The 18,941-nt window shown below is 27.9% G+C and overlaps 1 protein-coding gene across 1 annotated transcript in view; it reads left to right on the top strand.

The window, feature by feature from the left end:
• The window catches only part of LOC142330733 (H(+)/Cl(-) exchange transporter 7-like), a 79,871-nt gene that overhangs the window by 26,232 nt on the left and 34,698 nt on the right, over positions 1–18,941 (top strand). Inside the window, exons 9-11 of the mRNA XM_075376179.1 lie at positions 1,873–2,011; positions 6,367–6,460; positions 12,160–12,329. Coding sequence (XP_075232294.1) covers positions 1,873–2,011; positions 6,367–6,460; positions 12,160–12,329 — 403 coding nt within the window. The remainder of the gene's footprint in view (positions 1–1,872; positions 2,012–6,366; positions 6,461–12,159; positions 12,330–18,941) is intronic.

Here is an 18,941-nt window from a genome sequence, read left to right as displayed (position 1 = left end):
ATAAGTTAATGCTTTTTGTAGAAAATTGGAATTGTGGAGCAGAAATTTAAATCAATAAAGCTAGAAATGTTTGCAAATGTGGATGAATGTGATGAAACTTACAACATGTGAATGTGAAAGTTGTTTTAGTAACCATTGAAAATCATTTAGCCGTGCTGGCAAATAATTTTAAAAAGTATTTTCTTGCTGACAACTTGGTAGCAAGTTATGAACTGGTTACGGACCCATTTCAAAATACTCCTCTTTCCAAAATACTCAACTGCCGAAGAAGAAATCCATAGACTTCATGGCAAGTGGCGAAATCAAATACAATTTGGTAAGAAATCAGTCTTTGAATTTTGTATACTATTACCATTTTTGATATCCTACCTTTGTGAAACTGGATTTTCTGCAGTGTTTGCTTTGAAGACAAAATATAGATCTCAGCTAAATATAGAAAAAGAACTCAAGAGTATCTGTTTCTAATATTAAACTTTCCTTCGAAAAACTTTGCTCTGCAAGACAGGCCCAAGGAAGTCAGTAATAATTATTAAACTTGTTTTTAATTTAGTATTGATAAGTAAATTATTAAATATATATTGTGCAGTACTGATACAATCCTATTTATAAGTGTAAATCATTGTATATCATTGTAAATGTGTATTTTATTATTTATTATGGCAGAATATATTTTGTCTTGCTTTCCTTTCAGTAAATTAATAAATTTTTCTAATAATATTTTCTTTATGATATGCTTGCATCCCCCACTTATGTTATCACGTCTCCCTAGGGGTGCGCGCCCCACAGGTTGAGAAACGCTTTATTATACCATAATTACATTCTTATATTTTAATTTAAAAAATTAAAGTTGTCAGTTCCTGATATACAATATTTGTGATCACTATCAGTCAGTTATACTCACTATAATAATAAAAATTAGTAATTTAATTACTGATGTATCATCAATAATAAAATTACAATAGAAAAAATCATCTCTTTTCAAATATAACTAATTATGAATAATATATTTATATGTTGAATAATAATATAGAATATTTTGGTCACTTTGTGGTTCAAATATTTCATTAACAAAAAAAAAAAAATCTCAGAATAAATGATTATATTAATGAAAGAACTGAGAAGTAACAGGATGTTTTGAGTAACTTTAAAAAATGGCTTAAAAGTGTTAAAAAAATTAAATAGTTGAATACAAAGTTGATCCTGGGGGCTCATAGCAACTCTCAGTGTATGTTTGCAGATAAGCTCCTCGGGTTTCTAGGTTTAACAGCCTTAAATTAATTTGAGTAACTTGTGCAGAATGTTAGATGCCAAATTCAGAAAGATATAGACAATCTAAAATTTGATACAAGTCACTCCTGAAACTGGCATAGCTATTCTGTAGACCACAAGCATCTTATAAAGGTTTTCTAAGAAAAAAGAAGAGTGAAGTGGTTGTTTCTTCTTCTCTTAGCCTAATATACTGTTACATATTGAAATCCTGAGGCCACCAGAATGTAGGAAAGCATTACTTGTCATCATTATATTTGTGTTTTGTTCAACACAGGGACTGGGTTAATAGCGTACATCATTACTTTCAGAGAAACTAACTTTGATTAATGTCTTATGTAGTTAAAATTCTGTACATCCATTAAAAAGTGCATAGAATGATAGTATAAAGTAATAAGTCAATGTATTCTTTTGGGAGGTTCTGATTTTGTTACCGTCCCTATTCTTTTTTATGAAAAACTATGTATTATATTTAAATATTGCCTCTAGTCAGTAGAGGATTTAATCTACTATTAACACAAATTTTTTCCCATTTATTTATTCTGTTATGCGCATTAATATTTTATTTCTTTTGTATCTGAATAATTAACTGATTTTCTTTTATAGGTTTATTAAGAACAAATGGTGTAAGTTATTAGAAGCATTGATTGTTGCTTTTCTCACTGCCACTGCCGGAATTGTCTCAATATATGCTCTTGATTATTGTCATCCAGTCACTGACACAAGTCCAAAATATGCTGTTAAGGTATGTTATACGATATATATATGCAGATTTATTATTATTAATGGTCAAGGTTTATTATTAAATAAAATGATCAAAGTTAGAGTAACTGATCATTATTTAAATAATTCTGAGCAGACATTTTTTATTCACTAATTTGTTTTTTTTTAAATACACAATATATGATTTTTTATTTCTGTTTCAAAACAATCCTGTCAATTTGTCCTGCATGACATCAAGATAACCACTTCTTTAGACAGTGATATATTGGATATCATTCTGACCCCTTAGGAGAAGGCATCTATTCTGGTTGCCACATCACCCCCGTTTATTCCTAGCCCTGATGGGATTTACCAGAGATCATCTTGTTTTAAAATATGAAAGATCATGCTCTTTGTTTAATTAAAATATTAACCAGTAGGTAGCATTTCTTGATTATATATGATTGTTTATTTGGCTTCAGATCAACTCTTATGTTTTTTTTTATTTTTGTTGTTATAAGCTAGTTGCATTGTACATGATATGCATTTATAAGAAATAAATTTATCATTCATTGAAGCCTTTAGTATTATTATTTCAATATATTTTACTCTCAGACAACAGTTACTTACTGCAGTCATCAGGTAGGTCTCAATCAGAATGCTACCAATGTAAATGCCTTGGTAGAAATTTCCATCGTTAATGCAATCTCAGCTTTTGCCTTTGCATAGGCTTATCATTGTTCTTCTGCCCTGTTTCATTGTTCTTACAACCATTAACCATTTGTAGAAGCATGAATCCCACACCTAAGATTTTTTTTGAATCTTTGGCCTACGATTTAAAATTATATTAAGTATGAAGTCTAATAATCTAGTCATTTCTATTCTAATAATCTAATCTGTTTTACAAACTCATACTGTACAAACTGTTCATTGAAACAGTGATGGATTTAAGCTCGCTCCAATCCTACTGAGTCTACTGTACTACACTACCACTAATTGTTACAACTAGAATGAGAACTCCTTTCTATAACTGTCCATCATTCTAACTCTAATGCTTAATTAATTTTTTTTTTCTGTAAAACTATTAACTATAACTAACCTCAGCTCCAATCCATTTTCAGGAGCAAGATCAATGCCTATATCACAGAGTACTTAAACTAATTATCGAATACTATTTATAAATGGAGTGCAGTCTGGTCTAGATTGAGAGCACGGTTAATGTCTTCACCTTCCCATCATCAACATCATCATAGAACCTGCATTATTTTAACTTATAAACATATTTGGCGTCAATATGCTTATCGCTGACCATGTAAACTTCCAGAGGAGGCTCTAGCTAATTAAGTACTATTGCTCCTTACACACCCTCAGAACAACTCTGAACAGCCAGATACTCAGGAAGCTTTCCACAACTTGTCATTCTCTTTAATATCTATCAAATAGTATATTGTTTTGATCTATATTACATTTATTTGTTTAATATATTTTATTGTGTTTATGTTGGGACTCTGTCTTTGTGTTATTTTTAAAATTAAGTATATATTAACTAAGTCTGTTGAGAACAATATACCAAATCAACAAACACAAACGTGTATCAAATGCATTGTCAATTATTGCCTAAAGTGCTTTCATAATAATTTTAAGACAGGCACTCAATTAACATCAAGATCGCCTACACTATTACTGATGAAGGAGATGAATAATAAATAACTCTGAAAAGATCTTCTGGAAGCACAATTCTACACAGTTATAAAGAGAGCTGTTTTTAATTTCTTTAAATAAAGAATACATATTACACCTTAGAATCAAAATAATTCATAAATAAATTTTAATATACTCTTACTAATATATTTATGAGGATTTATTATTCTTAGTTGTAGATTAAAATTAAATGTGTATTTACTTTTTACTCTTATTTTGGGGTTTCTGAGAAAAATTGATCAATACTTTGTATTTGCAAATGAATGTTATTAACTACTTTCCTTATGTTATAAATATATACTTTTAATCAAATGACTCAATTTGCAGAAGAAATTGGTCATTCAATTAAAAGAAAGGGTTTTCCATTTAAAAAACAACAATCAATCATGTCCTATTTAAAAACATACCAGGATCTTTTGGAAAGTTCTTGACCTGACCCAGAGATGGTGCATGTGAGCCTAAATGACTATGATATTATTCAACTGTGTTCCATTAGATGGCATGCTGCTTAGTTTCAGACACGTCCATATATTTGCTTGTTTGTGGTGGTCAAGTAAAGCAAACATGTTTTGATATCTGAAAAATAGATATAATTGATGTTCAAGTTATTATAAAGTACTTTGTTTTAAAATGTTTAAAACCTACAGACATACAAAAAGAAATAGATTCAACTTTAAAGGATTTTTCCCCTTCATTTTTGAGTTAAGAAAGTGGACAGCTGAATTTAAATGTGGTCATACACCATTCAAGATGATGATCATTCAGGACATCCAATAAACCCTACGACTGATGAAATTGTCATAAAAATTTACAATCCCATATTAAATGATTACCAACTGAAGGGATGTGAGCTTGCTGACATTACAAACATCTCAAGTGTGTCCATTATATTTCTACAATGTTTCGGATATGAAAAAGCTTTTTGTCTAATGTGCGTTTGTTAATAGGCAACCAAAACACATTTGACTGAACACTTCCTGAGTGTATTTTAAACTTATTTAAACGCAATTCCACTGGGTTTCTTCAACGTTTTATAATAGTAGATAAAATATGAATTCATCAGTACACATCAGAAACCAAACAGTGATTGGGAGTTGATGAAAGTGTGCCAAATATAGCGAACAGTCATCATCTACAAGAAAAGTCATGGTTAGGTTTTTTGGTATTCTTGCAGTGTGGTGCTCAAAGACTGTCTGAAAAAACACAGGACCATCATGGGATAGTATTATTTTTCACTATTGGACCCAAATTAAAGGGTATTATTCAAGCTGAACACCCATATCTGGCCAAAAAGAAAGTGGTTTTTCAACACAATAATGTGCCTGCACGTACTTGTCGGGTTTTGCTGCAAAACTCCATGACCTACCCTTCAGAGTGCTTCCAAATGTGTCTTATTCAATGAATTTGGCTGCCAGTAATCACTTACTCTTACAAAGCTTGAAAAAATGGTTCTCTGGATGAAGATTCACTTCAAATGATAGGTCAAAGCTGAGATAACCACTTATTTTGCATATTGAACAAATCACATAATACTGAAGGTATGAGAAAATTGGAAAGTCTTAATATATCAAATTGCAAGCTGATTAAGCAAAAAAATAAGGAAAAGTTTTCTGAAAAATCTTATGTTTTCCTTGTCTGGCTGAGAATTTTAGAGTGACCCTCATCTAAGTGGCTAGTATGCGAAACTATTTAGCAAATTTTTTCACTATTATTTATTTAAAAATGAAAAATTTGTTAATGTAATTATTATTATTTTATGAACATTGATCTTTTCTTTAACAATTGATAACATCTTTTTATCAATTTTATTATACTACTGTCAGAGATAGATGGAAGTTAGGGAAAACAATTTGTTTAGTGAAGATTTAAGTCCTATCATAATAACAGAATTTTCTGAAACTGTTCACCTTAACCCCAGAGTCAATCAAAATAATAACTAAACTAAATATGATTTTGTTTTGTTCTGTTTAAGAATTCAGTTTATTTTGTAAGAGAAGTAAAAATCTAGATTTTGATATGGTATTTGGAAGAACCAGCAGAATTTTTTCAATGAAAATAAAACTAATCTTTTTTCATATTTTACATACAAAACAATTGTATAGCTGCTGTAGTTTAGGTGGTAAAGTAACTGACTGTTTTTTACTGAAAGTCCTGAGATGATCTCAGCTTGGGTGTGTCATTTTTCAACATAGTTCCTCTCATTTAGTTATACACAAACAAGAGTCTTAATCATTACTTATCAGTTAAGTATAGATTTATGAATTGGAACAATAATTACGCCATTGTGTAAAAGACAAAATTGAAACATGGTGTAGAAACTGAATAAATAAATGCAGTCAAATAAACAGAAATGAGGTATGAAGAATAGGAAATAAATAGCATGATTGTACAAAAATATATAATTCTGAGTTAGTGTAAAAATAATAAATGTAGAAAGATTCTATTGGTCAACTTGAGAACAAAGTGTATAAAGTGTACAGCAAGAGAGTGGTTAGAAGGGATGTTGGATCTCAACATCATGTCATTATTGACATGCTGGACATGTCAATAATGACCAGTAAGGAAATCAAAAGACATAAGGTAAATATAATTAATAGAATTATTGTGATTACATAAAAAATTACTATAGTGGGTTTTTGAAGAATTGGTCTTTTGGAAACGAAATACTTCTAAAGAGATTTGTATTTTTGTTCTCAGATGTTCTGTAAAGAATCTCATTACAATGAGCTGAGTTCATTTTGGTTTCAAAGAGCCGAAGACACATTGCGATCATTATTTCATGATCCTAAAGGTACTTTATGTTCAATTAAAATTTTTTAATGCTTAGATGTTTCAGAATATAATAACTATGATCTTTAATTTAAGTAAAATATAATATTATTGACTCTAGTTCTAGGAAAAGTGATTAGAAAAGAAGGGAAGTAATGGAAGAGAGAATTAATTTGGAATGGATTGTTTAATTGAGACTGGTATTTAATTGAAATTTAATTTTTTTAAGTTAAACTACTGATCATGATTTATGGAAATAGTATTTTTGTTTGTGTGACAATGTTTGGTTATCACATGTATTGTATTGATATATAACTACAACAAACATATTGTTTTTAGATTTGTTGAGTTAAATTTTAACTCAAGTTTATTTCTCAAGTACTTCTTGTTTTTATATGGATTTAACTCTTGGACGTTGCTTAGATAGGTTATTAAACATACTATTTTAGTAATTTTATAGCCTTCTGTCTGAGTAATCATAAAAAATAAGAAACGCTAAGATACCAAGCCCAGTGAGCCACAATTGAAGATCCTGAGGGTCATCCTAGGTGACTGCCTGTTTTATAGTAACCAATATTAATTCATTCTACTCTGAAATACTTATCAAAAATTAGATCTTATGTGTAATACTAATGGATTTATTCAATCTGAAGGACTAAGAGTTAAGGTCTTAAATAAGAAGTTAAACTGCATCTCTTTATAACCTAACCTAAACTAGCAGAGCCTAATGTGTTCTACTGCATGTTGACTGTCTTAGAGAGGAGCACCTCAGAAAATAAAATTATATAAAGGGAGAATGAAAACACTAACGGTTGAATAATGAACTGTTATTTAAAATAAATAATTTATTTATTTGCTACCCATCGAGAACAAAACTTCAGATCCCATAAAATTAATATTAACGCTACTGGAAACAGTTCATTAAATGGGCTTTAACAATTAATATTTTCGTTCTACATACTGTTGGTAAACTATTGCCTTCTTTAATAAATCTAAAAAAAATCTTACATTATTATTAATATTAAGATGAGAAAAGTATTCTGCTATTTGAACTAATAAGTTTATATATCTAAAACTACTCATAAAACAAATTTTGGGTTACATAAAAATGTTTAGCAAATTATTAACTTTTATTAAAGAAATTTATGAAAAAAAAAATGTTAGTAACTTACAGTGTATTTTTACTTATTTATTATTTCTTACTACATAGATAGTTTCTTTGGTGAACTGTATGAATCGCTTATAGAGCTGAATCTTGTGTTCATTTCCTGGGCTTGTCAGTTGAATATCAAGCTCACTGTAGGAGGAACAGAGAAATTCTTTTACTTTCCAATCACTCTCTGACAAGGATGCCTGATGCTCACTTTCAAGTTTGTCTGATGTACTTTTGTATGTGTCAGGCATACAAGTATCCCTAAGATGGTACTCTGTATTTGAAAATGGCTATTTAATTTTAAGGAATGAGTTGTTGCTCACATTAGTTGAAACATAAAACTGACAAAAAAAAGTGTTTTTATATCTCTGACAAATCATTATTGGGTGGCTGGGATATAAGTAATCAGTTAGCTTTGGTCCCACTTACTAGTCTATACTTAACCAACAAATCATTTATGTTAAAATATATTTTCATATTTAAATGCTTCATTTATTTGATTATTTCTTTTATAATTAACTGGCATACCTTGTAGCCTAAATTAAGAGGTTTTAAATTTTGTTGTATTTTATTTGTTTGTAGAAAATGTTCATGTAATCTTAAATATATTAAATAAAAGTAGTTTAAAGAAAGAGTTCTTTTTACATTTGTATTCTTCCCTCAAGAATATAAAGTGTGATCAAATAGTATCTGATTTTGGCTCATAAAAACAAAAATACTTAACCTATTTAGTTCAATGACTTCCCTTTTCTTCTGTTTAGCCTCCAGAACAACTGTAAGGTATTACTTTATAGGATGAATGAGAATGATATGTATAAAATTTCTAATTAACTATTTTAAAACAAATAATACTCTCTTCACGAACAGTAACAATTTAATTTTTAAAAACCTTTATCAATTTTGACAGTATATTGGTATATTAACCTCTTCAGTCAAACTGTCCACCAAGAAGAATGTTTTAGTTAAATAAATTTTTTCGTAACTATAATACAAACTTGCAAAGTCTGATCTATACCCAATTCAGTGTAAGGTTACTATGGATGTCAACAAACTAGACAAGTGTCTACTAAGTACATGCAAAAGTTTTTATCTCATTTATTGAAAAATTAAAATTATTAAAAATTATTGTTTAGTAATAATTTATTTTTAATATCAGTATTAATTTAATATTAAGTGATAAATATTGTACATTACAAAATAATATTGTATAATTCTATAAACTTGTTATTAAATTATTAGATACACTTACATAAATATTTTAATCAGTTGCATTGGTGTTCTTTCTATTCCTTCCAAATCAGAATCTTATTTTTTATTTGGATTAATAACTATGGCATCTAGATCAACAATATTATCTAAATGCCAGAAAATTTGTTCCACTTTTACTTCATGTGTTATTATATCATTTGCCCAGTTAGCACTTGATTCACAAGCCACACTCTTCGCTAATAATATATGCAAATTAACTAAGTAGAAGCCCTTCTCTTAGTCTGAGGGAATTTCTATGAAATTCATTATACAATGATCAAGTGACTGTATAACCTTGCCAATAATGATGTGACTGTATAACCTTGCTATCTTGGTGGTAACATATTTCTTAATATTTTTAATTTATTTTCAGTGATGGTGCAAGTCATAGATGCTATTGTTGTACTTCTTATAAATTTAATTAACAAGTTTTTCAACACATCTCTTTTTTTTTGTTTAGCCTCTGGAACCACCATAAGGTATTACTTCAGAGGATAAATGAGGATGATATGTAGGAATGTAAATGAAGTGTAGTCTTGTACAGTCTCAGGTCAATCGTTCCTGCGATGTGTGGTTAATTGAAACCCAATCACCAAAGAACACCGGTATCCACGATACATTATTCAGATCCGTATAAAAGTAACTGCCTTTACTAGGATTTGAACCTGAGAACTCCTGACTTTGAAATCAGCTGATTTGCGATGACGAGTTCACCACTAGACCAACCTGGTGGCTGGTGGTCAATGACTTGCCCCATCCTAGTACCCCTTCTGATGTAACACTCTTATCCCAATGATGTTTCCATTGTTGAAGCATTTTTTCATTTTAAGTGAGTGCTATAACTCCTCTGGTTGAATTTCTTTTGAGCTCTTCTCTGTCTTCAAATCTCTTTCCTCAAAGCAGAATTATATAAGCTTTGGATAAAGCCAAAAATCACAGAGAGTTAGGTCTGGAGAATAGGGAGCCTGCTGAAGTTGTTTGATCATGTGTTTCACCAAGAATATATGGATAATTTGTGATGCATGGGCTGGAGTGTTGTCATAAATTTTCCAATTGTCATTTTCCCAAAGCTGTGATTTCTTGTGTCGAACAGAATCTCTTAGGTGAAACAGTTTTGTATAGTTTCTTTATTGACAGTTTGTCCTTGAGGAGCATACTCGTGATGAACCATGCCTTGATAATAAAAAAGAATGTCAGCGTAATCTACATGCTATCATGAAATTTCATCACGTAAATGTTCCAGTTGGAGTATCACAACTTATCCAGCGATTCTTGGCAAAACACTATCGAAGAACTTCAGCAGGTTTCGTACTCATCAGACATGATGCGTTGTTATTTTTGGCTCTTTTCATAGCTTACAATTCCGCTTAAAAGGAAAGAGATTTGAAGATAGAGAAGAGATAAAAATAAATGTGACAAGAGACTTTATGTTGCTCACTAAAAATTATTTTGAAAAATGCTTCTAACTATAGAAACGTCGCTTGACTAAATAGGTTGTGTATTTTTCTTTTTATAAGCCAAGGATACTTTTTGATCACACCTCATTCATAAAATAGTTAATCTGTACACAGATGTTTAATATAAATGTTTAACTTAATTACATCCTGACCCCCATTATGTGAAACCATAAATAAGGTACTCGCAGTTGTCAAATAATTATATTTTTAAAAGTTGCAGCAGCTAAAACGTATGAACCAAATAGGTTTAGAGATCACTTGTAGAAATTTGAAAAGGTAAATTTATTCTGTGTTTTATATCGTTATTTTTAACATCATATTTATTATTAATATCATGTTTTCATCTTAAAAAATGTTTTTAAAACATTCAGCTGATTCTTTGCTGTCTGAGTTTACTGTTGGATTCTGATATAACATTGGATGAAAGTGAGAATGTTATTTTTAGCTGAAAAATTTTCTTTTGGCAGTGCATTTCAGTATTCCATATGATGTTTTATAACTTATACAATATCTTCAAACAAATTTTTATTTCATTCAGAATTATTCAGTCTTGACACTGCTTCAATATCAACTTTGCATTGTAAAGTTACTTGTACACTTCTTAGTTCAGGAATTTTTTTTGCTCAAATCTGCTATGTAATCATTGTCTTTGTTGTCTTGTGTCTCTTTGTTTCGTTTTCATAATTATAAATATGTCGATTGATATTTAGTAAATTAAAAATTCTAACTTATTGATGATTTTTATTTATTTATAAAGTTTAACCATTTTTATTATAATTATTTGTATATTCTGTGATACTGCTTTAATCAAGGTTTTACCATGGTTTCTCTTGGTTCATTCAAGCAAATGCTGGGAAAGTTCCTTTTTTTATCTGTAGCACACCTACCCATTCCTGACATTATCTATGTTATGTTTTATTATGATCAGATTAAAGTATTTATTTATTTTAGTTGTAGATTTAATCTCTGGCTATCTTTTCCCGTCACTGATTTGTTCCAGAATCAAAACATATGTATTTTGTATATTACACATGTAATAAACTCAAGTATATTATTAAAATTTTAGAATAATTCCATTTTTGTCCAGGGTGAAAAACGCTTTCGTGTTATCATCGCCTGGAAATGATAGATTTGTTGTAAAAAATTAATTAAAAACTTAAACCTAGCAACGTAAAAATACATCTTAAAATGAAAAAACTTGTAGTGTATGTTAAAATTGAAAAAAATACAAAGATATATCACACTGTATATCTCAATGAAGATAATAAAATTATTACCTGCTTTACAGCAAATGGCATAAGTAGCTGAAGCACACTACAGTAATTCAAGTATCTGAATATAAACAGAAGGCCCTAAGAAATCGTAAAATATAACATAACTCCATTTCATTATCTCCTAGAATAGTTCACATGTTAGTCCCTAGTTTAAATTTGCATTCTGATAATGTATAACATATACAATCACAAGGATGTGGTGCACTGTTAGTTGGCAGTCACAACGAATACAAAGAGGTCATCTGTTTGTGTCATCAGATGTCCATGAGTGAGCCTAGTGTGGCTTATCTGCAAACAACAAATAATAACCTCTTTTCGATGGTTATTTCTGCATGAGGAGTTCGAGGGTGACACAGTGTCTTTAGTCTTTAACTGGACCCTTATAGAGTCTTTAATTGGAAGTTTATTGCTAATATTAGCATTCCACTCACTTTACAACACATCGTGAACCACCTTCTTTAGGAAACAAATGATTTCTTCAGAAGAATTATTCTTCAGAATAATTCCAATGTATGGAGATTATGTCAAAAGATAACCTGCCCTTATCAGGTTTAAAGTTCTTATATTCAATTTACTTTTGTTTTTTTAGGATCGTACACTGTTGTTCCACTAGTTGTCTTCTTTATGTTATATTATATGATGTCAATTGCAACTACAGGTCTCAGTGTTTCAGCTGGGGTTTTTGTACCATCTCTGTTAGCTGGAGCATCATGGGGAAGACTAATTGGAATTGGCATACAATATTTCTTTCCAGATTCTGTAAGTTAATTGAAAATTTTTTTATTTATTATATTTATTATTAAAAAATTGTTTTTATAAAAGAATTTACTCTATTTAAAGTATTTTTAAATTTGTTACCATTGTCAAAAACACATGTTTTTATTTAAATTAATAGATATATTGATATCCAGTCGGTTACTGTAAAACATTTTATTTTTGGTAATGTATACATGCTCTGCTATAAAATATATGAAGATGAAATATGGGATTATGTTATTAAAAACTATTATTAGTGTAGACAATTTTCTCAGTTTACATATTATAAAATTATCCTAAAATATTGAAGAAAATTGTCTCTGATAAAAATAAACCGCTAAATATTGTTGCACTTATTGATTCTTTACTAATAGTATTGAGAAATAATAAACACCACAGTGAAAAATGTATATTCATAAAAAAAAAAAACTGTGCAAAAAAGGAAGTATTTCTTATTAGATTAAAATTTAAGTTTTCAGTTCAACATTATGGAATTAAGTTGTACCTATTTGTGTTTTATAATGTATTTTCCAAAATATAGTTGGGTAATATAATTTGTTTAAATTATATAATTAAAAAATGTTTAATAATAAGATTAAACTTTCTGAAAGATGAAATGATTATTTGTTAATTATTTTTCTGTTACATTTTTGTCTAAATGTTATGAGGATGATACCGTACATTTTAATTATTTCATAGAAGCTTTAAAATTTTAAGGAACAAATAAATTGTTAAAAAACTTTTACTAAATTTTTTAAATTATTTATATATTTGTTCAAAGGTCAATTGAACTAGTTCTGATGATAAATTGCAGTTTACTCATTGTGTTTAAAAGCTATCTTTTGCTTGAATTCTTTAAACTCTGATCCAAAAAACAAAACAAATGCTAAAATCAACATAACCATATAAAGGTTGCAGTCTTCAAACAGTTTATCTTTTTAGGTTATCATTATCTTGAATACATTTTTCATGGATAAAAAACCTAAAAGATTCTTATTATTTTATCACCCAAACATAAAAGAAAGATCATATACAGAATTTAATTAAACAGGCTGTTAATTTTTTGTTGAAGTGTTAAAAAAGGCAAGCTATTGATGTACAAAAGTAGAAAGGAAACAAAGTTAAGCAGTTGTTAAGTGATCTCACCAAAACAAACCAAAAAAGTTGTGAAAAATCTATGATATATATAATAATTAAAGAAAAGAAATGCACATTTAAAAAAGTATTTAAAATAAATATATTGAAAGTTTAAAAAGTGAAAGAAGGTCTGTCATCCAAATTTTTGTAAAAATTTCACAAAATATTCAAAAGTCTGACTACAGTTCAAACAACATTCAATCATTTTTACAGTTTGTTGCTTTCAGAAAGACACCGTAAACTAAACTTCTAACGTGGTAGATTAAATTTTTAAATATTATAAGAAAAAAGTACAGAATATAACAAAGTAGATCTTGGATGTATTGATTGGAATGATTATAAATGATGTAACAGTAATGATACTGACAAAAGGTAATAAATAAATGATAAAGAAAAAACTTATTTTTAAATGTATAATAAATAACCATATTAATATTGGATGCAAAATTCATGATTAACATCAAATACCTTACTGTTACGTCAATAATACTTTTTCAAATGTTTATAAAAAATTTAATTTACCGTTATGTGTCATCTTTTAATAGTTTATATCATATTAAAGAGAACAGAATGTATTTAATGTAGTAAATTGATGATGATGCATTGTAAAGTATTACAAGATAATGAAAAAAAGAAGAAATCTGAAATAAAATTATAATTGTACAATTTTAAAATAATTTGCACAGTGTTTAAAAAATGATTATCAGACACAATATTAAAAAATAATTATCTACATATTAAAAAAATTAAAATTATAAACATTTTAAATGGCCAGCTAAACCAGATTGAATAAATATAACATTTTCAGAACTCAGTCATCTTAGTTTTATCAGCCATTTTTGCAGCCAGTGACCGGTCACTGAAGATTGGTTCAAGAGTGGTCAAAAACATTATGATGGGAGTTTTGAAAATGTTGTTATTTACTTTGTTTTGGTTTGTTTAGAGAATTTACAATTTTAAGTATTTTCATTGCTGACTGTGATGGAAAAATTCAAGCAAAAGAAGTAAAAAAAAATAAACTAGAATTAGATGGTGTGTTAGAAAAAAGAAAAGTGCTAATATTAATTTAATTGTATGTAATTTTTTTAAAGGTTGAATAGAATTGGTAATTATTTCATTATTTTTTAAAATATTGTTTCTTGTAGACTATGATGTTCACAGGTGAAGATTTATGAAGCGATGAAACTTTTGGATGTAACACTAAAGGGAAGGTGTGATATATTTTTATTTAAAAAAATGAATCTCCTGTAGGCACTTTCTATTGTACAGCACAGATGTTGGGCTTCCTTCTTTTCACTATACTGTTGTATTTTAATTACCTAATTAACTGTTCTGTATTATTATTATTATTAATATATTGTTTTAATATAATATTCTAGTGCTCCGTGCAGGAACTTTGTTTGTTGAATTAATTTGTTGAAATTTTGTAATAGCTTGCTATAAATTATTATTTATTTTTGTATTGATATATCTATTATTCTGTTAAATATTATTATTATCATATTTATAATTGCAGTAAATTATAATTTTGTACATTACAAAGAAAAAAAGTTATAACACGCTTCTTTTGCTATATAGAATAAGTAGTGATACATTATTATTTCTTGCAGCTTTTGCAATGTGTATTGCAAGTTTTATGTATACATAAAATTAAAAGAAAAAAAAATAATCATGCAATGTGATAATTTCTTAACTTCTAATGTTTTTCTTAACTTCTTTTTTAAAATTTTATTAATGAAAATTTAGATTTGATTTTTTTTGGAATGAGAATATATATATATATATTTATTTTTTTTTTGTAATTTTTTATATTATTAACATTGAGAAGAAATGGTGACATTTGTGTAGTTTGTTATAGATACATCATACCATATATTCTTGTTTTTTCTTTTTTTTGTGTAGAATTTTGGCGGTAGTAGTATTTTTTGCTTTGCTATTTCTTCATTTTCATACTTTAACTGAAGTAATGTTCTTTCGTTTTTCTAAATTCTTTTACTTAGTATTTTCTCTCATTGGCTATTAGTTAGTATTTTTTTTATAATTAACAATGCTTATTTTCATTTTACATCTAAACCTATAAAAATGTCAAATCATGATAATTTTTTCCTTTTTTATTTGAAAAGCATGATACTTTTGTTAAATTTTATAATTAATAATTATTTTTCATATTTTCCCCGTTCTTTTAGTGATAAATTAAATTTTCATATTGTAGTTTTTAGTTTAATTGAAGTAAATATTAAAACATTTTAAATTATTTAAATTATGTGGAATTTTATTATTTTTTTACCATTCGTACTTTGATTTAAGTACATATAAATTCATTAAAACTTAATTTCATTTATATTCTTTTTTTGACCTTGTTTTCTAAACATTTATTACCTAATTAATGATCTATTAATTTATAAATTTTAATTATTTGAATCTTCAAATAGGCTTAATTTTAAAGAAATACTTAACTTTTAAGTTTCTGTTTTCCCATGTTCCCATTTTTTCTGATAAGAGTTACTTATTTGCTTATTTGTAAGTTCCTACAGGAAGTTACGGCGCATTCATAATAAAAAAACTTCTAATACTTGAGTATCTGAAATATTTAAAATAAATTTTATGTTAAGGAATTTTTTGTACTGGAAATGTTCTTTTAAGTTCTAAGCTTTTAAGTTTTAATGTTCTGTTAAGGTCAGTTTTAGAATTACAATTATTTTTTTAAGTGATTACCGTTTCTCACATGATACATCAACCATATTATTTTCAGCAGCCATAACGTGGTGGATAAGCAAAATTTTGTTACTATCATACTTTCCATTTTTTTTGGATGGGAGAAATTAGAAATTCAGATAGAAGGAAAAATCACACTATGAAAGGTATTATTGGCCAGTCACTATTACTCCTTTTAAACATTTTTTCTTCTATTTCGGTTGAAGTAATTATCTCATTGGTTCACAAAAGAAAGGTCTAAATTAATCTGTATTTTTTCATTATTCATCCTGTTCTTAAGGCTATAGCAATTCTCCTGTAAAGAAAAGGGATCTGTCTGAACTATTTTTATTTCATTTTCCTTATGGTTCTGAGGATGGGTGAGACGTTTGTAAATGAAGTTTGTTGTTCTGAGATGATTCTTTTGTGTCTGAAAGAAAAAAGCAGTTTGTTATTTTATATATATATATATATATATATATATATTTGAGTCAGTGATTATAGTATTTTAAACTACTAGTAATTTGCTGTCCATCCTGATTAGACCCTAACCTTTCAAGGAATTATAGGTTGGAATTTTTTGCTGCCTAGAGGAGCCTGAAGCAAAGTTTTAGTGTGTATGTTCGTTCACTTCTTTTCTTGATCCTTCCATCCACAGGCTGTTCTGAAAGGTTTTAGACAGATGTCTATTATTTGTGGGGGTTCATTTTAGTACTGTCTTGTTGGTGTTTGTGTTTAATGAGGACAAATTTGGATCTATCTAGAAAGGATTTACGTTTTCTATTTGATAGTTGTTAAAAACACCTAACCAGGTGCTGAGTTGCTTATTGGGTAAAGTCTTCTTTTCCTATTACTTCAAACAAACCTACAAAAAAGTTTGTTGTTATTCATTATATCTCCTAAGGTGTAGGTGAAGAGAGTAAAGAAGTCACTTCATCAAGATTAGACTGAAGATGATGGAAGAATTCATTTATTGCTTTTCATAGTAAGCCTTTCATTCTTGAGAACAGCTATCTAATTTTTTGGAGTAATATAAATCTAGTGTCAGCTTGTCCTACAATTGCTGCAAATCATAGTTGATATTTAACAGAACATTTCCATTTTTCCTTCTTTTTTTTTAATAATTGTGGTGATAAATTAAAAAAAATTCATTGATTAACTATTAAATACCCTCTTGAAAGATACATTATACATTAGTTGGAGGATCTGAATAGTTATTTCTGTCAAACATCAAAGATTTTTCTGATTTATCTTTCTTCCTTTTAAAAAGTGTTTTCTTATTAGAAATTCCTGTTATACAAATATATCATGTGTAGTATTGGAATTTTTAAGTTGAAATGTTGGAAAGGGAAGCTATTTTAGTAGAAAAGCCTATGAATTTGAAAATGTATTGTCTAATATTTTATGATTATAGTTATCACTTTTGAATCAGTGAGCATATATATTTCTTTTTCTCTTTTCCCTTTTTGCTGATGGCATTGGTTCTTCAGCAAACATTTTTCAGTCATTTTTATTTGTTTTTCTATATTTCTTAAAAAAATCATTTCTCTTTTCATGTCAATCCTCTCTTCAGAGTTCAAACGATTTGTTCTGACCATGATTTTAGTCTTACAAGCTTTTATCTCCATCCAATCAGCATACATGACCACACCACTATAACTGTCTCAATATAAAGAGTATTCGAGTTTAAATGTTTAAATTTAATAGTGAGGAAGTTAAGAGAAAGTATTTTTCCTTAGTAGTCTTACAGTATGCATCATACTTGCATTCACTCCACACCATATATTTTTCTAAAAACCAATTCTGAAGTTTGGCTTGAAACCTGATTACTTTGGTTGCAGTTTCTTTAAATATGTAGTAAAATGATTGCTTTAAGGATTCAAATAAAACATAGAAATTCATGTTATTGTCTAAATAAAATACATGAATCCATTCCATGGATGAATGTTTTATTTTATAAAGTGTTCTTTTGTTTTTTTATTTTTTAATATAGATTGAGATTATAATATATGTTGTTTGTATATTGTAGTCTAGTTGTTAACTGTTATATAGAGTATTTTTTTATCATCAATGTACATTTGTAACATTGTATTTTGTTTAATATTTTTTAATTTTTTATTCTTCTGTACATATTAAAAATGTTTAGATTTATTTATAGATAGAGATGTTAAAACTACTGCTAGTTGTTTTCTTTTTTTTTGAAAGAAGAAATTGTCACATTGTTTTTTAACATTTATTTTATTAAAGAAAATGAACAAAAACGTATAAGAAAAAATTACCTGAATGGAAGTAATTTTACATAAATTTATAAATTTGTATTAAATTATTATTGTATTTATTTGATTAATTATAAGTTTAAAACTTGCTAATTGAGCCATCCATCAGGCACAGTAATCTCTGCTGTGTGCTTATAAAACTTGTACAATGTGGGATTGGTATTGTGATTATATCAGTTTGACATTATTTTTAGTTTTGTATTGATTATTTTTTTCAATTAAAAGAATTCTTTTTAAGATGATATTGAAATTTTTATTTTCACAATTTATAACAAAACACATTTATTAGTTGAATAATTTGCACATTTATTATTAAAATATATAAAAATGGCTTTCACAACACGCTTATATCACATTTTTAATCTTAAAAAACACACATATATAAATTGTGGTATGTGGTCTTTTAACAGACTATGTATGTACTGTTAAAAGACCACATACTATCCAATTTACTGAAATTAACATTTTCATTACGTAAAATACAGGCCCACTCATTTATTTGTATCGC

Source organism: Lycorma delicatula, chromosome 9, assembly GCF_047948215.1.
Source record: "Lycorma delicatula isolate Av1 chromosome 9, ASM4794821v1, whole genome shotgun sequence".
In the NCBI taxonomy this organism is placed as follows: Eukaryota; Metazoa; Arthropoda; class Insecta; order Hemiptera; family Fulgoridae; genus Lycorma; species Lycorma delicatula.
The sequence above is the reverse complement of the archived record's forward strand: the minus strand, read 5'-3'. Positions and strand labels throughout refer to the sequence as shown.